Source organism: Molossus molossus, unplaced genomic scaffold, assembly GCF_014108415.1.
Source record: "Molossus molossus isolate mMolMol1 unplaced genomic scaffold, mMolMol1.p scaffold_m16_p_1, whole genome shotgun sequence".
NCBI classification, from domain to species: domain Eukaryota; kingdom Metazoa; phylum Chordata; class Mammalia; order Chiroptera; family Molossidae; genus Molossus; species Molossus molossus.
The window spans coordinates 35,968,841-35,990,014 of NW_023425344.1; the positions used below are offsets into that span (position 1 = coordinate 35,968,841).

Sequence of the window (21,174 nt, forward strand, 5' to 3'; positions counted from 1 at the left end):
CAGGGAGGTGAGAAGACATCGTTGCTGGTGAAAGATGCCCCCCAGCAGCCACTCGCGTATGCTGAACATTACAGTGGCCGGATCTAAACCAAAGCAGTGGTCCTTAGCTAGAAGACAAAAATGTTGAATAAATGAAAGAATAAAATGGCAAATTCAGGATAATTTGGGGGTCAAATTTGAATAAGTTTTACACAGACACAAGAAAAGGTGATTTGTGAAACCTTTTAACAGAAAGCATTCACCAATAAGGGAAACAAGTAGAGAAAGTTGATAAAGTTGGTTTGTTTACCAAGAACGTGGTACTCTTGAGGTGGGATGCACCGAAAGCCTGACATTAGGCCAGTGTTTCTGGGAAGAAGCAGATGGTGGAGGAGCCAGTGGACTGACCTAAATATTGGTGAAGACATTTTTTATTTATTTATTCATTTATTTATTCTCACCCGAGGACATTTTTCCATTTCTTGTTCAGGTAGCGTGGGAGAGAGAGAGAAACATCGACGTGAAAGGGACACATCGAGTGGCTGCCATCCGCACGACCAACCAGGGCCAGGGACAAACTGCAACCGAGTTACGTGCCCTTAACGGGAACCGAACCCGGGTCTCTCTGGACCACAGGCCGACGCTCTAACCGCTGAGCCAAACTGGCCAGGGCAAGACATTAAAAATAGTGTTCATCGTCCCATGGGCTGAGGAGATCGGTGCATTTCCCTCTGTGTTCTGAATACACTGGTGGAGGCCACTGCCAGAGCCGACGCTCAGAACCAGACTGTGACCATGACTGTAAGGCAATGTCTGTCCTTCACACACACATCCACGGCAGGACTTGAGATTTCAGGCAGACTGTCACTTCTGAGCAGTGTTGCAGGTTCTTCACCTCTATGGCGTGCACTTTTTCATATTGCGAGCCCCAGCCCACGGCACTAGTGGGCAAGAATAAGACTTTTTCTTATATGTTGGCAGTCTGCAAATGCTTGGGTTACTCTGCAGCTCTTGGGACCTTTCTGAATGCGTTAGTTTTGTTTGTAAACAGGACCACTTCAGAGGAAAGGTGAATGAGGTGCTTCCTGGTGGTGGGCAGCACCTTCTCTGGTCCGTTCTCTTCCAGTTCTTGCTGCTGTGGCAGGGAGAGAAATATGGGGGCACCTTGTGTCTCGGAAGAATCCTCTACTCCCTGCCCCAGCGTCCGAAGGACAGTGCCTGGTTGGGCCCCCAAGAATGTGGCTGAGGGTCGTCTTTTTAGCCCTGTTTGGAATCTGCTTCTTTGCTGAAGAAGCAAGTAGGGTCCTTGAACACATATATTGTCCAGTACCTGGCACTAGGCAGACACCTCATTTAGTTGTCTTGTTTTATAACAGAATAGTACTTTTGGCTGCTATTTTCTTGAAGCATATCACCTTGGTAACTTAGCACAATGGTGGAAGCCTAAGTATGAACCAGGATTTAGGTTCTAGCCCTGAGCATTGCCCAGGATTGTGACTATTAGCTACTGACAATGTTTTCCCTGCTTTTTGAACAGCTTTCTAGAAAGAGTTGTTGACGTTCAGTATGTTCACTCCCTCACCTCACACCCTTCCTCAGCCCACTGCAGTTTAGCCTCCACTGTCACTAACCCGTTGCTACTGGACTTGGACTTGATTGCTAAATTCAGGGGGTGCCTTCACTTCTTTCTGAGCTGATTTCTGTGTTCAGCTGATCACTCCCTCCTTGAAACATTCTCTCTTCCTTGGCTTCTAGAACATTACCCTCCCCTAGGTGTTCTCCCTACCCAGGTTTTTACCTTCTTTTCCCAGCCCCTTGATTTTCCACTCTCTCCACGGCTCTGCCCTTAGCTCTCTTTGCTTCTCAGCCTCTACTATTATGGTCTAGTGGAGGGGATACTAAGGAGTGGCAGAGAACTTGGATTTTGCTGCTGGGCTGCTTCAGTCTCAGTCTGAAGTGAGACTGTCAGGGGTTGAATCCCAATTTTGCCACCCACCTAACTCTTTTATTCTCACTTGAGGACATTTTTGCATTTATCTTCAGATAGAGCAGGAGGGAGAGGGGGGAAGAGAGAGAGAGAGAGAGAAACATCGATGTGAGGTAGACACATCGACTGGTTGCCACCCATGCCACCCCAACCGGGCCCAGGGACAAACCGCAACCAAGGCATGTGCCCTTAGCGGGAACTGAACCCAGGACTCTCTGGTCCGCAGGCTGACGCTCTAACCACTGAGCAAACTGACCAGGGCCCACCTAATTCTTTCTGCCTTCATTTTCTCATCTGCATCGGCAGTAATGATGATTCTTTTTTCATAAGCTTATTATGAGGTTAGGAGATTGAGTTAATACATGTAAGTGTTAAGAACAGGACCTGGCTCACAGTAAGGTCTCAATAAGCGTTCCGTATTGTTATTGTCTGTTGTTATTACATTTTAATAATTTTTACCAAATGAAAGGTATACTTGTGAAAACCGTGAATGAAAGTGGCAAATCCTTTTTCAGGTGGCAGAAACAAACTACATATTATTATTATTATTATTTTAAATATTTTATTTTTTTCAATTTTTATTAATTTATTTTTGTTACAGATGTTCCCCCCCCCCGACACCCTCAAACTGCATAGTATTATGGAAATTTTGCTCAAGATCATGTTAGGCTTCTTCCCCCAAAATCCAAATTCTGTTTTTTTCCCTTTTAAACCCCAGACCAGATATCTATTGAAGCTTAAGCATGTCAGGGCTGATACTCCTATGTATTTTATTTATTTATTTATCTATTTATTTATTTTTATTATTTTTTTTTTTATCCTCACTTGAGGACATTTTTCCATTTTTTTGTTCAGATAGAGTAGGAGGGAGAGAGAGGGCGATAGAGAGAGAGAAACATCAACGTGAAAGGGACACATCAAGTGGCTGCCACCCACACAACCCAACCAGGGCCGGGGACAAACGGCAACCGAGGTACATGCCCTTAGCGGGAACCACACCTGGGTCTCTCTGGACCACAGGCCGATGCTCTAACCGCTGAGCCAAACCGGCCAGGGCTCTTATGTGTGTTTGGATTCAAGGTGACTGGTTGGCCTGGCCTTGCCTAATGAAGTACATGCAGGAAATAGCAACATAGTTCCTTTTGAAGGAACATTGGCACGTAAGAGAAGCTGAAAGCCTAGATGATTTATATTAGTATGTTTGGAGAGCAAATTGAAGTTGTGATAATTTCTATTTCTGGTGTGGTTTTGGGGGGAAGGTCTTAACTTATTTGTGTCACTGGTAGGTTTATTCTTGACTATAACATTTTCTCGAAGAAAAACTAAAAAGTTTTTTCTCTCACCTCGTAGTATTTACAGATAGCATCTAAACCCTTTGCAGTACCAGCCATGAAAGTTCCTTGTTTGTAGGGGTATTTTTTGGAAGTGTGATGTGGCATGCCCTAATCTTGTGCCCTTTGACTCCTTGTTTTGTAGGAAGCCTGCGGTCTTGTAGTTCTGCGGACTGCTTCAGTAAAGTGATGCCACCAAGGAAAAAGAGAAGGCCTGCCTCCGGGGATGATCTGTCTGCCAAGAAAAGTAGACATGATAGGTATGGCGCAGACAGTAGGTCAAAATTGATGATTTTGGTGTCAAAGAGGCACAATTCTACCTTGTCCTTGTGGGTCTTCTAAGTGTACAAATGCCAACTGGAACATTGTTTTGGTTCTGCCAGGCAAACTTTCAAAGTGTAATTATTTCATATTATTTTATGTGTGAGTTATAAAATAAAAACACATAAGGTAATTTGAGTTCTCAGAAATTAAAATTTTAGTCCGCTGATCTACCAAAACTGGTGTAGAGTTTCTTTCTTTCCTTTTATGGGCTTGCAGTCTGTGCCCGTTGAGGACCACAGGATTGGTACGTGTTCTCACTGAATACCACCACAGGAATCCTGCAATTGCCTCTGCAGGGGACCTGGGCTGAGTGGCAGAGAGAGAAGCCTGTGCTGAATGCTCTGAGCCTGCTGAGAGTATAGCTGAGCTGAGGTTTATTCTCCGAAGAGTGAGAATTTGTTAGGGACAAAGTTGTTAGAAAATTTGTTTAAAGCACTTCTCCTTCATACAAGTGAACTGTTAATTTTGGTAGCTACAAAGGTCTGTTGGACTTGTTTATTTTAGGCATCTTTATTCTTTCACCCTGATTTTTTTTTTCCTCTATTGATTTTTTTAGAGGGAGAGGAAGAGAGAGAAACATTGATGAGAGAGAACATTGACTGGCTGCCTCCTGCATGCCCCCCACTGGGGATCGGGCCCACAATCTGGGCATGTGTCCTGACTGGGAATCAAACCAGAGACCTCTTGGTGCATGGGTCAGTGCTCAACCACTGAGCCACACCGGCCGGGCTCACCCTGATTTTTAATTCTTTCTGCCTTTTTCTGTCTCCCTTTATTCTGGCTCTCGTTCAATTCACCAATGGACCTTAATTTTCACATCTATAAATCAAGGATGGTTCTGTTTCCTTCTTGCTATGATACTACTAATATGCTACAACTCAGTTGGAGGGATAGGGAGAGGGACTCTGAAAATGTCACTGTTCATAACCCAAATGAGTAGAAAATATCTAAAATAAAATATAGTGGTGATTTAGAAGATAATCACCAGCATGTGTAGACCAGTGCTTTTCAGGTTACTTGATACTTCCTTGGTGGTGTAGATATGATTATCAGGGATTGTTAAATTCTAATAATCACATAGCATGTTGTGACTATGTATGGTGTTTATTGTCTTTTCACCACAGCCTAATATAATTTAGAATGATAACTCCATTTCAAAACTGATAGTGGAATTACAGAAGGGTATGAGGTACTCTTATTGACAGCATTTACATAGACACCCAAGGCTAAGGGAACTATACATAGCATTATCTGAATTTCATTCTTGGTCTTTTTTTTACATACTATAATGTTCGTCCATTTTAAGTGTACAAATTCAGTGATTTTTCACTAAGTTGTTAGAGTTGTGCAACCATCACTACAAACTGGTTTTAGAAGATTTCCATCATCCCAGTTAGATCCCAGATGCCCAGCCCGTTCACACTCACTCCCTGTTCCCGTCCCCCCACCCCAGCCAACCATGAATCTACTTTCTAGCTCTACAGATTGCCTTTTTTGGTCATTTTATATAAGTCGTCTTTTGTGTCTTGCTGCTTTCACTTAGCTTAATGTTTTTTGAGGTTTATCCATGTTATAGCATATGTGTTTTTTTTCTTTTACTGGCTGAGTGATATTTCATTATCCTTTTGTTTATAGAGTATGTTTAAGCAATTCAAACATTACAGTGTCATATACAGGTCTCTAGATTATTGACCAATTAAAGACTTTGAGCTGAGCCCTGGCCAGTTTGGCTCAGTGGAGCGTCGGCCTGTGGACCAGAGAGTCCTGGGTTCCCGCTAGGGGCATGTACCAAAAAAAATTCTTTGAGCTGAGAGAGGAATGTTCAGGCCCAGGATAGAGGCATATCTGTTTGAACCCTTGGACAGTATCCACCTTTGTTTACAGGTATACTGGCTACTTTTTATCGAAGAAAAGAAAACTGGTGGTTTGCAGTTTCAATATCTTACCCCCCTATAACCATGCTTTTTTTTTTTCATTTTGAAATTCAGAATCTCTAATCAGAGGTATACATAGATATTCTGGCAAATGTGTGGGTCATGAATAAATACTCATTAGAAAAGAATTATATATGATTTTTATATACTATGTAAATGAAAGTTATATTCATAAATGTTTATAAATTTATACCTAGGCAATTTATATATAAATAAGGGTAAGAAAAGTATATACTCATATTTTTTCTGTCCAAATGACTCTTTGTAAAGGTACGCCTCCTCTCCCCTCCCCAAGCAGGGAATACTTCCGTCTTCAGCCCCAGTCAGCGTGTAGTAAGAAATTCTTGCTGAAGGTCACACAGTGTTGTAGGAGGAGGCTGCCGTGCTTCCTAGTTTAGTTCTTCAGCTCCTGCTGGCTGTGTCCACCATAGCAGGGAATAGTAAGAGAATAGCGAAGCCAGGGTTTCTCTGAATTTCTCCCTCCCGAGGTTTTAAGGTTATCCTAGTGAAGAGACATCCAAGTGAACACCTCATTTTTTTTTTTCCTGGACGCTTGAACATAGTTTGAGCTTTCTTTTTATTTTCTTAATGTTCCCTTGAGGTGTCTAATATTGATAGGGTCTTCCTTAGTCTGTGCTCTGTGCCCCGCCTGACTCATAAGTTACAGAAATCGGGAGAACTTAATGTGAGAGGAGTGAGTTGTAGGGTCCTCAGTTGAAGAAAACACCACAGACATTTCTTGCTGTATCTCACTATCATGCTGTGCTTAGTTCTGGCTAGTGAGGTAGAAGAACGTCTTTTAAATACCTGTTCTATTCAGTTCTTAATGATTATTTGTTAATCAGAGAAAACCTGGGTGTGACTGTTTAAAACTGTAGTTATAAAAGCGGAAGCTTCCAAATGCAGGAAGTAAAATATTAAAAATATACTTGAAATAGATGAAATAGATATGTGGTTTAGGTAAATGAATAATCTGCTACTTGATTCAGAATCTTTAAATAACTTAAAACTGCTTTCTCAATTTCTAGCATGTATAGAAAATATGATTCAACTAGAATAAAGACTGAAGAAGAAGCTTTTTCAAGTAAGAGGTGCTTAGAGTGGTTCTATGAATATGCAGGTAGGTAATCAATTATATCATCTAAGACCATCCTCATGAAAATAGGAACAACTATGGAGGAGAGTAGGAAATTAAAAAAATGTGTCCTTTCTGAATTTGGTGAGTGTGTGTGTGTGTGTGTCCCCCTGTTTGGGGGAGAGAACATTGTTGAAACAAATCACCAAATGTCCTATTTATAGCCAGCAGCTAGGCCAAAGAATTCCGAACACTAGAAGCAAATTGAAAAGATGAAATGCACTCGGGAGAAATACTTTGGATTGCTAGGAAACCTATTCAAATGCTGGTAAGGGGTGATTATTTGGTTTACACATCGAAGTTAAAATAAGCTTTGCTGCTTGGAACCTTTCTGTAGTGCAACAGAATTTCTTATATTAAGTGTCTATTTTGAAAGATCACTTGGCAGAAAATGTTTGTTTTGTCATTTAAATGTGTTAAATTCAGTCCCATTTTTACAACGTTATAATTGGTTGGCTAGTGTAATACTGAAATCTAGGGTTTGGTTGTTTTTGTAGCTGTGTATGGGATAAAAGAGAGAGAAGGAAAATTTTTCAGACAAGTTTGAGCTGGAGGTTCTTTTACCATTCCTCTTCCCTGACTTATTTTCTATCTACTTGACTTTCCCAGCATCCTTCAGAACAACACTCTTGTCATCAATCCTCCCCCACCCCGCCCCACCTCAGCACAGATCCCTGCTACCTACAGGATTAAAGGACTAGTTCTCTGCCATCCCTTTGTCTGGAGTGCTTTTTTCCATTTTTCCATCTCACAAGATGCTGTACAACTTTAAAGCCCCTGATTAGCTTAATAGCCTTTGTACTTCTCCAGGACATTGTTCATAACTAGTTCTGATACATTTTACTTGGTATCAAAGTGAGGATTCCTCCCATGGCCTGATCTTGCCATCCCCCCTCGCCTCCCATCCTTTTTCTGATAAGACCCTTGCCCCTTTTGGCCACAGAGATTGTTCTAGGGGCTGACAGGTAATCAAGGCCAGGCCAGTCAGATAAAATTTCCTGCAATTATCAGGAAGCTTGGGGGAAGAATCTTTCTCTTCTGGTGTGGACTTGAAAGGATGTGATCCGATTTCCTGTAGTTCACTGGATTTTCATGAGCTACCTCAGTATCTTTCTAGTGAATTCCCCTTCATTACTTGAACTGGTTTGAGCTGATTTTGTTTGCTGGGCATGAACACTAGTACACTTACTGAGTATTAGAATTTATCTGTTTTCACATTAATGTCATAAGGACATGAATCTCTTGAAGACATTTTGTCTTCCTAAGTGAAAGTGTTTGGTACGTGGATACTGAATGAGTGAAGAGTTATCTCATATTTGTATCACTTTGATTATGAAGATCTTTTGCTTTCTTCTTGGCTCACATTTATTGTTATGAAATGAATTATAAAAAGGAAATTTTAAACATAAAAAGAACACTTAATCCCACCACTGTAGCACAGCTATTTTGATTTTTTGTGTGTCTTCCTTTGCAAGTAAGCATAAATTTTTCCATAGTATAATTCATACTTCTGTTTTCTTTAAAAAGCGAGCAGGCTACAATTTTCCTTCTTGTTTGCTTTTCTCTGGCTCAGAAAGATGACATTTGGGATAAAGCTTAAGCCACATTCTTTAGGTTCCTTGAGCTCCCTGCTGGGTGGTTCCTGGTAGTCCATCCTGCAAGATGTTGCTGGGGGTGTGTGGCTTGCTTTGTTTTTATATCTGTCTCCTCCCTTTTCCTTTCTGCCCTGTATCTTATCAGTAGGGAAAATGGTTCGACATTGGGAGTAATCAAAATCCCCAAGTGGTACCTGTTTCACTTTTAATATCCCAACCACATGAATAAAAATTATAGATCAGTATTATTCAGGGGTGACTTACGGGTTGTGCTATAGGATGAGTCTGGAGTGATCTGTGAGGCCAAGCCCCCTTGGAACGAGGAGAGCTTTACCAACCACGGTGTGTGCGCTTTCCCTAGCAGAGCTGGTTTGGGCTGACTCCTGTACTTTAATCTGGAGGGGGTGGAGGGGCGGAGGGGCCTTGGTGTGCAGCTGTTTCACATGGATGGACCTTCAGTTCTTCCCAGAGTTCTCCCTCCACTCCTTGCTGTCTGCTATCCATGGCTTCTGTGGCCTGAGCCCAGCTCTCCAGCTTCTGCCTGGCCAGTTAACCCCAGCTCTGCACATTCTGGGATGTGGACTAATTACTTTTTTAAAATGCCTGTCAACTCACTATCCACTTCTCAGAAATTTAATAAATGAAACCTGCTCTACTGTAGACTCTTTTCTCTTGTTCTCTGTGGTTTGCTCCCTTTTGTGCTTTGGTCCTTTAGTGTGACTTTAGAAAGGATGGTGGGGGGAAGGTGGGGTGCTGCTATTTAGATCTCCATGTGAAACTAGAATCCCACTTTTTTTTTATTAGAATGAAAAAAAAAACAGTTTTACACAAGTAATTTATCTAATAACTTCACTTTGGGAAATATATCTAAGATTAAGAAGTTAAATCAATCACACAAGTGCCAATGTTGATTTCATAGTCACCCTGAAGTTCACATTTGCAGATCATAGAAGTTCTACAGATCCTGACCGTAGGTCTCTATTCTGGATTAAGTTTTATAGCAGAATGGTTTTTTGGTTTGCCAAAATGAGATTAGGGACCAGGAGCAGGTGCTAAGTGACAAAGTGAGCTGTCAGCAAAAGAAGAGATGTTATCCCTGGCCTGTTTGGCTCAGCGGTTAGAGCGTCGGCCTGCGGTATGGAGAGACCCGGGTTCGGTTCCCGCTAAGGGCACGTACTTCGGTTGCGGTTTGTCCCCGGCCCTGGTTGGTCGTGCGGGTGGCAGCCACTCGATGTGTCCCTTTCACATCGATGTTTCTCTCTCTCTCTCTCTCCCTCCCACTCTATCTGTACAAAAAAATGGAAAAATGTCCTCAGGTGAGGATAAAAAAAAAAAAAAAGAAGAGATGTTAAAAAGCTACCAAAGGAGACAGTGGGGCCCTGCTGGCCTCTGTGACACAGTGTGGTGTAATTATGGAAATTGTACTAGGAAGATCTTGGCCCATCATGAAAAGGTTGACTATAATCAGTTAGGGGCTCCTGCTTAAAATGGGAAGGAAAATGGGAGGACCACTTTTTCTAGTTTATTGTCGGTATATCTGCCTTCCACGTGTATCTCCAGTGTCTTGTCACCAGGGCATTCCATAGCTTATTTTATTTTATTTTATTATTATTTTTTTTTGTTCAGGTAGAGTGGGAGGGAGAGAGAGGAACAGAGAGAGAGAGAGAGAAACATCGACGTGAAAGGAACACATCGAGTGGCTGCCACCCGCACAACCGACCAGGGCCGGGGACAAACTGCAACCGAGGTACGCGCCCTTAGCAGGAACCGAACCCGGGTCTCTCAGGACCGCAGGCCGACGCTCTAACCGCTGAGCCAAACCGGCCAGGGCTCCATAGCTTATTTTAGATATAATGTTTTTTTTAAACCATCTTCTTCAAACCCCACTTCTAACCCACTTTGTGTTAGTGGGAGATTTGTTAGAATAAGATTGCTCAGTTCTACAGGGGAATTGATAAATTCAGTATAAAAATAATCATAATCCCAATGAACAATGCGATTACAGATGGATCTAAATAAGTGCATGAGAAAGATAATGAGATGAAAGAAAATACTTGGCACTTGTTTGAGACAGCAGGATGTTTGAGGCAACATTTAAATCATGTTAATTGACAAACTATATTTTAATATTTTTAGGATAAAATAATAACTTTTGTGAGCATCATGCCATTGTAAATCATACTATTGAAAACTTGTTCTTTTAAAACACACAGGGCAAGTGTATACAATTAATACGACAGTGGCATTGCATAAAATGTGGAAAAAAGGAAAAGCATGGCTAACTAACATCCCCGCTGCACAGTATATTATGTCAGCAAACCCTCTTTGAGGGCTTGCTGTGTGCCAGGCTCTGGGGTGCAGTCAACAGAAGCACTGTGCTCATTTTCTAGTGTGGCAAATAGACAAGGAGAGAAGCATCGTCTTTGTAATGAGTATTGACAGAGAGAGGAGGCAGTAACTAGGCTGGAGGGAGCGAGGGGAGAGCGGCCTGGAGACACCCAGGCCCAGTGCACAGGCATGGGAAATGCAGGTGCCTGGCTAGGCTCAAGATAGGTTACAGTGAAAGAGCTTTTATAAAATCTAGAAGAATGGAAACCAAAGAGAGGAATTTAAGAAGAATTATAAGGTAACTTTTTTTCCACTGTATGCAACCACCTCCAATGAGTCCTATCGGTAAATACCAAAAAGGCATCTTTTCCTCTTAGCAAGATAGGGATAGATGGATATTTCTTTATGAGAATAATTATTATTTAATCTGACAGCCTAAATACTTTACAGTAGTGGAATGATGAATACACACACACACACACACACACACTCACACACACTCACATACAGTGGGGTAATGGAAGATGTGTCAGCTCTAACAAAAACAAAGTAGATGTATAGGGACTCTCACAGGAATATTATCAGACATATTTAGTGACAAAAGCAAGCTTTATAATTTAAAGGTACAGCATGAACCCATGTATAGATAAACAAATTTAAAACTGCATTTCATTGTATATTTGCACATACATGAATACAAGCAAAAAAGGTCTGGGAGGATACATACCTAATTAGTAAGGAAAAGGCTTTCTCTTTTTACTGTGTTTTAGTCAGTATTTTTTTATTTGAACATTTTACCATGTGGATGTATTAATGTATTCTTGGTGTAATACATACATGAATGCGCACGTGTGGGTATACGGGCTCTCAAATCTAAAGCTAGCAGCCTATCAAATGATAAAATGCTAACTGGATTCACATTTGAACGAGACAAGGATGGCCACTCTCACTATTATTGGCCATTGTTTTGGAAGTTATTAGATAACATTGCTAGCTAAGAGAAAGAAACGAGGCATAAATATTAGAAAGGAGGAGGCAGAAATGATCATTTGTTGGAGATGAAATGATTGAATTATTGTATACCTGCAGAGCCAAAGAGAATTGTCTGGACAAACTTAGAAACAACAGATAAATATGTATGTATTCCATGTATGTAGAAACTTAGTTTGGGAAGGGTACTTAAAGGAACTCTTTAATAAATGGTTGTCTCTGGGGAGTCCTGAGGGATCAGAAGGGAAACTTTTGCTTACTAAATATTTTAATTTTTCACTTTTACTTTGAAATAACATTTTGTCTCACTTTTATGTGTTAATGTAGCAAAAAATAGTTAAATTAAAAATTAAGTAAAATTTTATTTGAAGACCTTTTCCCCTGATAATCAAGTTAAGACAGTAATACATAGAAAAATATGGAAAATAAAAGGAGAAAAGTAAATCCCAGAAAAAGGTAACATATTTGAATATATGAAACAAAACATTTTGTAACAAAATGGCACCTTTGTGAGTAAAATTAAACAACAGCATGCCAAAAAAGCATTTGTCCAGTCATATTATGAGGAAGGACCTGAGTCTGGAGTTTAGGGGGAGACAAGTATCGAAAGGCAGAGAAGTGACCTAAGTGTCCCACAAGTGCGCCAGGTGACTTTAATATTCTTCCGTTGTTGAGAACAACCACCCTGCCCATTCATTGTGGTTTATTATTTGTAGCATTGCATGGGGCGGGGGTCATAGAGGACTGTCTGATCCAGATCTGCTGGTGGGGCAGGGAGGTTGGGAAGGCTGCCTGGCTGATTTAGTCTTTAGAGACTGAAGGAGCCGGCCAGGTAAGATGGGCCTAGGCCACAAAGAGCAGTATGGTGTTGGGTGTGTGTCAGGATGTGTGTGCAGAGCAAACCACAGGTAAGTGTGTGTTTCTAGATCTTCATTTTTATTCAACAATATTTGATTCATTTGTTTCTAAGAAACTAACTTTGAAGGTGGAAGGGTAGGAGGCTGAAGAGAAAGAGGCACTAGATCAGAGGGTACCTTATTTGATGTTGGAATACTTTGGGCTTTTTCTTTAGGTAGTGGGGAGCTATTGAAGGATTGTAAGGCATGTGACTGTGTGCAGAATGGGTCTGAGCGGGGCGTGGGGGTGGGGGACGAGGCTCTGGAATTAGGACAGTCCTGAGGAGACTACTGCAGTTTCCTAAGTGAGAGGAGAAAGCCTGAATAGGTCAGTGCAGGACAGGCCCAATTAAGAAATATTTGGAAGGAAAAATTGGCAGTATACGTGAATATTGATTGGATGTGGAAAGTTATACTAAGGAGGAATCCAAGATGACTCCCAGGTTTTTATTTCTGGTGGTGCCACCAGCTGAGACACAGTAAAGGCTTGGCATGGAGAGATTCATGGGCTCAGTGAGGTGGTAGTTGAAAATGTGGACTGCAGGAGGAGTAGGTTTGGAACTGAAGATGTTTCACTGTGGCTGTTAAAGATAAGGCAATGTAGACAGTCCACAAGCTGGGGAAAGTGTAGGCTAGAGAGAGATCTGGGTAGTACCGGACACCTCCAGTATGGTTGAAATTTCCTAGGTAGAGTTTATAGCATGGATTAGAAGAGGGTTAAGGATGGAACTCTGCACCTCAAATGTAGTAAGTTGGGAGAAGCAAAGGAACCCATAAAGAAGCTAAAAGCGGAGAGGTGGGGAAAACCAAATGAGAGAGGGCACTTCCAGAAGTCATGGGAGGAGACAAGTTTTGTGAAGAAAGCTGCTTCACATTGTCAGGTAGCAGAGTTGAAGTACAGACGGACTGCGTCTGTTAGATTTGCCAGTTAGGGGTTTAGTAGTGACTTTGGCAAGAAGAGCTTCAGTGGGGAGTTGAGCAGAAACCACATTACATGGTTGAAGAATGAATGGAAGATGAAGTAGAGCTGGAACATGTGGACGTTTCTTTCAGAAAGACAAAGCTAAAGCTAGAGTGGAAAGAAAGAGGCTTTATTGCCTTTGCAAGAACAAAAAGACCACTTGATTTTTTTTCTATGTAAAAGAAACAATTATGTTATTTCCCAGTTTTCATAGAGAATATTATGTGTTTCTTTGCTATGTTTTCAAAAATTATCGTATGTGTTGAAACTATTACCAAAATAAGAATAGAGCTTTCAGCTACTTTAATGAAGAGCAGAAATTGAACTCAGGCAGCCTTATCTTTAGACATAAATTATATACCTCCTATGTCCATAGGTTGAGGGACATGGCAATAAATTGACTTAAATGATTGTGCAGAGTAGAATCCTTTAAAGATAGTACTGAAATGCCAGAATATTTATCAGTTTATACTCAGTGATTTCTCTCTTCAGAAGTGAGTTCTAGCCCTTAAGTGTTATTTGATTTTAGTTTATGTGGATAATAAATATTTTGACAATATAATACTACCATAGTAGTAATAGTGTACATGGTTAGATTTAATTTATGTAAGATTGCATTTCACTGCAGGTACTGATGATGTTGTAGGTCCTGAAGGCATGGAGAAATTTTGTGAAGACATTGGTGTTGAACCAGAAAATGTAAGTCTGACTTACTAAGTCGGGTGAATCAGTTGATTATTTTTCTTAAGTTTTTTGTCCCTTGACATATAAAGCAACAATAAAAAAGTAATGGTGTGTTAGTTTTTATGAGGCAATCTAAGAAATAAGTTTCAATTCTAATTTGATTTGTAAGTGAAATTTTTTGTTGTAATTGGTATGGTGTACAGTCAATTTTTTCTCTCATGTTTAATTTTTTGTTATATAAAAGGTACAGTAAGTAATAAGGTAGTTAAACTAGATTTTTAAAAAGTGGTGTGGGCATGCATACCTACAGTGACAGATCAAGCAGGGGACTGAGGCTCAGAGTTGTGTCCCTTTGTCTCCCTCCGTGGTGGTTTCAGCCTAGTGTAGAGTTTATCCAGGGCTTGGAATAAGCGTTTTGAGTAGGTCTTAATTATCAAGAATTTTTCATAGCTCTTTTACTTCTATTTAAATTTAGCTCAGAAAGTGATTGCTTTTTAGTGTAAAAGTCCTAAGTACTTCCCTTAAAAAATCTAATTGCAAGTTATTTTATACGCTTAATTATTTTTGCCTAATTCTTATCATGTTATTGTTGGATATTTTTTCCTGTTCCCACATGTACTCTCTTACACTAAAATGAAAAATTTTGCTCATACAAATGCCCTGGATCATTAACCTTGTAGTTTAATATTGCATTGGCCTCCAATTTAACAACTATGCCTTAGAACCTAAATGAATTTATGATCCGGAAGCGATCTCAAGATCACCCCCTTCATTCGGGCTATTTGCAGGATGTCTGGTGCCCATGAATGTATGATATGCTCTTAAAGAAAACTAGGAATTGCCCTGCCCAGTTTGGCTCAGCTGTTAGAGCGGCGGCCCACAGACTGGAGTCACAGGTTCGATTCTGGTCAAGAGCACATGCCTCAGTTTTGGTTTAGTCCTCGCCCTGTTCAGGGTAGTGCTGGAGGGAGCCAGTTGATGTATCTGTCTCACGATGTATCTGTCTCACATCGATGTTTCCCTCCCCTCCCTCCCTCCCTCCCTCCCTCCCTCTCTCCATCCATTCCTCCGTCCCTCCCTCCCACTCTATCTGATGGTAAATGGAAAAATATCCTCAGGTGAGGATTTAAAAAAAAGAAAACTAGGCATTGAGACTTCACACTTTTTTATTAAAACATTTTTTTGTTGTTTTTAACATTTCTATGCCTGTGTCCTCCCCCACTTTAATAACATTGTAAATTTTCTGAAGAGCCTTTGAAATGTCTTTAACTTACGATCTAGTTCAGGTATCTAGATAAATTATTCAGCTTGGTGTAAAGATTTGGGGACAACTGGGTCAGTAGTATTCTGCCTGATCCGATCCATAGAGGTCGAATATAACATTCACGGACTTTGAGAAGGACGTGTCCTGATGAGAGCTGGGCTGAGGTGGACAGGGCTTTGTGAACTGGGCTTGAGAGGGGCTCAGGGATTCCATCCAGAGGACAGCAGCGCATGTCTGATCAAAGGAGTGGGCCACAGGGCCAATGGTGAGGAGATTAGGAGGCCTGGGTCCGGCTGCTGGTGTGGGAGGGATTATGTGAACGTTGATGCCCAGAGGTGGGAAGGCTTATTGGGGGCGAGGAAGTGCTGATGTTAATTCTAACTACAAAGGGGAGGACCCCAGCTCTTCCAAGTTCCTCACCCCCCCATACCAATACTCAGAAAAAGAGAGCTGCTAATATTACTCCTTTCTGGGCAGTTATGAGTCCTTTAGCTCTCTCTTTCTGTAGAAATAGTGTTGAAATGTTGAAACATGCACATTGAAGACTTAAAAGACCTAATTTAGAATATTATTTTAAAGCATTTATTACTGTACTTCAATTCTCATAGAAGTTATATAAGGCATATCATCACTAAGAAAGAAAAAATGTTCCTAAATAAATTCTGATAAGCTGTTAATTGGGGATACATCACAACTTCAGAAATGTGAAATTTGAATTTTCAAATGTGGACATTTGAAAAAAGAGCAGCAAAATAGTTTTTAAAAGGCCATTTACATCAATGAGTAAGCACTTTAAAGTATTTAAAACTCTCACCTTGCCTGATATTTACAACTTATGAAGTTTAAACAGGTTGTAAAATTCAAGGCTGCTTTCATTAACTAAGGTAACAGCAAGATCCTTTATTTAAGTAGCTAGTCTTCTTATTAGCTATCATAAGAAAAGGTCTGTTTTGTGTAAAGAAATACCCACGTGAGCACTCACTTTGGCAGTTTAGACACACTTCATGTACACTATCTGTGTTCTTATGCCTTCACCATTTTTTAAAACATGTTTATGTGGAATTTTTAATCTTTCTAGTAGAGGGTTTTGAGAATATACCCAGTTTGAATGAGAAAATGTGGGTTAATTCAAGAGATGAGGAGAAAATCCTCTAATGTGTGAATATTTTGAAGAACATATAACTTCTTTTGGGGAAATTCTCCTAAGTAGCCCATTGCTCTCGTAAGTTACTATTTTTTAACCTATTTAACAATCGTTTTGTGATGCTGTGCATGATAATGTAGAAACATTGGTTTATTAATCAGTCCTCGCAATATAACTAGTAATCTAGATTTTTGAAATCTAAAACCCCTGGTGACTTTAAAAATTGATGTGTACTGATTTAATTGACATTTGATGAAAGAAAATTTAAACAGGAAAGTACTTAGTCCTACCATTGTAGCATAGCTGTTTTGATTATTTTGGTGTGGTGCCCCACTGGGAAGAGCTTGGGCCCCGCCTCGCCACCTGTGCCCATTCCTGGCACTGCGCTATTTATGTGGAATATTGGGCTACTTCTATATACTTCGCCCAGTCTGTACAGTTGAATTTACACATTAATGCATTTGTGATAGAACCCCACTGTATATGTTCCACCACCCACCTTTTTTTTAACACTCTGTTCTGCATCTTGCTCTTTTCGTTTAATGAACCGTGGAGAGTGTTCCCTATTTGTACCCATAGCTCTACTCTATTTGTCTTAATGGGGGTATAGTATTCCTTTATGTGGAATGCATTTAGCAAAGAAGGATGTAATAACTAGTCCCTTATTTATAAATGTTTGTTTCTAATCTTTTGCTTCTACAAATAGTACTACGGTAAGCATTGTTGAATATACATGTTAGCAGACATGTGCAGGTATATCTGTCTATAAGATAACTTTCTATAGGTGGAATTGCTGAGTCAATAACTGGTTTTAATTTTGACAGATACTGCAAAATTGCCCTCTGGGAAGGTTAATCTCTTTATACTTTTACCAGCATGCATTATAGGAGCTTGTGTTTCTCTAAACCCTTGTCAGCAGACTGAATTATCAAACTTCTAGATGTTTGCCAAACTAGAACTCATTTTTGAAGGTACTCTGTTCATATTTTAGTGCCTAAACTACCGTGAACAGAAGCATTTGGCGAGATGTTAATGTATTTAATTGCCGAGATCTGTTGTTCTGATTTGATTGGGCTTTCTATTTTTTTTTTTAAACAGGTAGTTATGCTTGTCCTAGCTTGGAAATTGGATGCACAAAATATGGGTTATTTTACTCTACAGGAATGGTTAAAAGGAATGACTTCTCTACAGTAAGTCCTGAGACTGTACTTGGGGGGTTACTCTTCTCCCAAGCTGGCTGCCTCCTCCCTGGGATCCCAGGGAGCATGGGATGAGTGCCTGGAGGAAGGCCAGGTGATCTGGGCGGACTTCTACTGGGCCACGTGCCGTTTTTATATGATGAGGAGGGCTTTGTGGTTGAATTTTAGCAGTTAAAGTTTTTATGTGAGTGTATATTACTCATTTTAGTATAAATATATTATAGAGCAGCTCTGCCCAATAGAAACAGATCAGCCTTTTCTCATATATGTGAGCCACATATATAATTTAAAAATTTCCAACAGCCACATTAAAAAAGTGTAAAGAAACAGATAAAATTAATTTTAATGTATTTTATTTAATCCAAAGTATTATTATTCCAGCATGTAATTAATATTTTAAAAACCATAAGCTGTTATACATTATTTTACACGTTACATCTTCACAAGAGGATGTATATTTTACATTTATGATACATCTCAGTTCACATGAGCTGCATTCCAAGTACTCAGTAGCCACATGTGTCTAGTGGCTAGAGCTTAAAAAGCAAAGGTCTGTTTGAATCTGGTTTACAGTTAGTGAGAAAAAATGGAGTAAAGTATAACTTGTAAGTGAAAATGTTTGATTTCTTCTATTTTATATATTCTATTTTAGCTTAGGGTAAAACTGGAATTTCATTACTCTAGTGATTAAAAGATAGTAATAATAATAAAGATTCTATTTGTATTACCTGGCCTAGAATAAGAAAAAAAAAAAAAAAATCAGTGGTTTTATGTTTCACTTTGTGCTTGTGTGTGGTGTGTGTGTGTGTGTGTGTATGTATGTGTGTACTTGCTAAGAGTTTCATTCCAGAAAACATAAATTGTTCTGTACTATCCATTGAAGGGTACAGTCGAGGTGGACAACTGAACATTCCAGATGGTATTGGAAGATGCATAGCTTTGATCTAGAATTTGGAATGACTTCTCTTTTTCTTTTCACTTTAGGAATAAGATTTCAGTTTTTATTAGATTAAAATTGGAGTTGAAGTGGTCTTTTATTTATATAATTTTGGGATTTGTCAACTTTTAGTATCATTGTCCATTTGTTATTGATGATAATGCTTTATTTGCATTGTGCTTGAGTAGTTTATGAAGCCTTAACACTTTCCCATGTGAGCCTCATGGCTACTGGACAGGTCAGGCTGGGTCCTTGTGCAGTTTACAAATGAGGAAACAGAGGCTCGGAGGGCAGATGTAGTTTGTGAGTAAGTGGTAGAGATGGGGAAAAACCCACAACTTCTAACAACTTATTGTCTGATGGCAAATGAGTTTTAGGTAAAAGCCAGATCACCTTTTTATAAATATACTTTCCTCTCAGAATACTCTAGAATTTTACAATTAAGTCTTTGAAATCTCTAAAACTGTGTTGTCATGTTGGCCAAGAACTCCTTGATTTTAGCCTTCAATTCACTGTTTCCCTTGCTGCCTTTCTCTGTTGCTTTCTGAATGGAGTGTGTGATGACTGCTCTTTTGAAGTGTCTTTGTGATGATGACTGCATGGTCATCTCCAGTTTTTATTTCAGGGCTTCAGAGGGGGCATGGTCACCATTTTTTCAGGCACATTTTCATTTGTGTTAAGAGAATATAATACTCGTTTTCGTGTAGTTCTAGATTTTTTTTACATTTGCCTTTATGAAAGATTGCATGATGCCCGGCCTTTCCCATGTGTTTTGAAGCCTCACCACCTAGGAAGTAAGATGTGTGGTAACTGGAAGAGGTCGACACGTATGTTTTAAGGGGGAGCGGGCACTTCGTAGGCTCTTTGTTGGGGACTCTGCTTGGTGGCAGGTGGGTTCCTATCAAAATCAGGGTGTAGTGACAAGCCTGGTCCTGTAAAGACACTGAGGAACCTGCTTTCTTTTTGTGATAGGAAACTCAGAGATTGGTTTGCTCATCAATGAGGTGGAGATAATTACTCGGAATGACCTGTAAGGTTTTTTGTAGTTCAAAAATAGACCAATTTCATGGTTTCAGAACCTTTTCCTTCTCCTCCTTCCAGCCTCCCTAGATTTATTACTTGTTCAGCAAATATATGAATGATAGTGACGTGCCAAGCACAGTGTTCTAGGTTCTGGGGAAACAAAACTGATGAATGTGACAAAGTTCATTTGGGGTTGGGGCTTGGAAGCAATGTTCAGGCAAAAGATCCAAAAGTAGTAAGGTCAGTTCTCTTTATGCTACATGAATGAACTAAATAGGTTCTGTATTTGTAAGGTGTGCATACCCAGTAAATAAGAAAACTCAGAGGCCAATCATTTATATGCTCTAAAGATGGGAAGTTTTGGACTCTAGAGTGGAAGTGTGTTAGAAATAGCCCATGGGTTTTGGAACCACATAGTTTCGAATCAGTTTGGCCATTTCCTAGGTGTCTCTGGTAGCATTTCTAAAACCAGGAAGGTGAAATGATGAAATATGGCATACACGTGAGTACTCAGAAATTTGTATGGACTCTGTCTTCTTGGCACTGTGTAGAGAAATTGTGGGCGTGGCTTCTCCAGGGCCCGGAAGAAGTGACAGCAGCTGGTAGGGAATGTCTGTCCCCAAGCTCCCTAGGTCATTCTCAGAGAAGGTACAGCTCTTGTTTTAATTGACTATTTATTTATTTATTACCTTGTTTCAACATGCGGGTTTAAGGCTACTACTGATGAATTAAGCTTTATAGCAGCAATTTTCAAGTGCTGTGCTATAAGAATTTTTAAAGCATGTAATACTAGACTATTTTAGTCAGGGGCACTGAGCTCTTTTCCCTTAGACTGTCAAATAAAAAATGACAACAGCCAAGACAACCATAGCCATCTGGTGTGAATGAATCAAAATTACATCTATTTTTTTTTTCTTTTGGTCAAATTGGCAAAAAATGTAATTTTTGGTGTGCCGCAGAATTTTAGTAATTAGTTTATATGTGCCATGAGATGAAAAAGGTTGAAAATAATTGCTTTGTAGGGATATTTAAGCTAAAAACAAAAAGAAGTGTGTTAGAGTTGTAGCTAACTTTGCATAGAACTGGTAGGGGCTGGAAAATACCTTTGGACTGACTGACTGAGTGAAGGGGTAAAGGCCTTTTCTGGGTAATGGGGGAGAACTACCTTTGGTTTGATAAGTTTTGAGGATTATTGTCCTGATTTCTGTTGATTCCGAATGTGTTTTGTTTTGACAAATGATCCTCTGTAGCAGTGTGGCACTGTCGCTCTACAATTTCTAGGTGTTTTCTTATAGTTGGTACACAGAAAAGCAGGGGGAAACGGACTGAAGATACGGCTGCTTCCAGGTACATCTCAGCTGGTTGCTTACACTCCCCAAGCCTGTTTCTTCACAGGCCCTTTCTGAGAACTGGTGCTTCTGCAGATGAGCTTGTTGAGTGGCCACTAGATGGCAACCTGTGGT

General features: G+C 40.1%; 1 protein-coding gene across 6 annotated transcripts in view; it reads left to right on the forward strand.

Annotated features, from left to right (window-relative positions):
- Nucleotides 1-21,174, forward strand: part of DCUN1D4 (defective in cullin neddylation 1 domain containing 4) — a 71,226-nt gene that overhangs the window by 28,385 nt on the left and 21,667 nt on the right. For all 6 annotated transcript variants that reach the window (XM_036279278.1, XM_036279287.1, XM_036279296.1 and 3 more), the window contains 4 exons: nt 3,443-3,557; nt 6,584-6,675; nt 14,089-14,159; nt 17,651-17,742. In XM_036279278.1, coding sequence (XP_036135171.1) covers nt 3,443-3,557; nt 6,584-6,675; nt 14,089-14,159; nt 17,651-17,742 — 370 coding nt within the window. The remainder of the gene's footprint in view (nt 1-3,442; nt 3,558-6,583; nt 6,676-14,088; nt 14,160-17,650; nt 17,743-21,174) is intronic.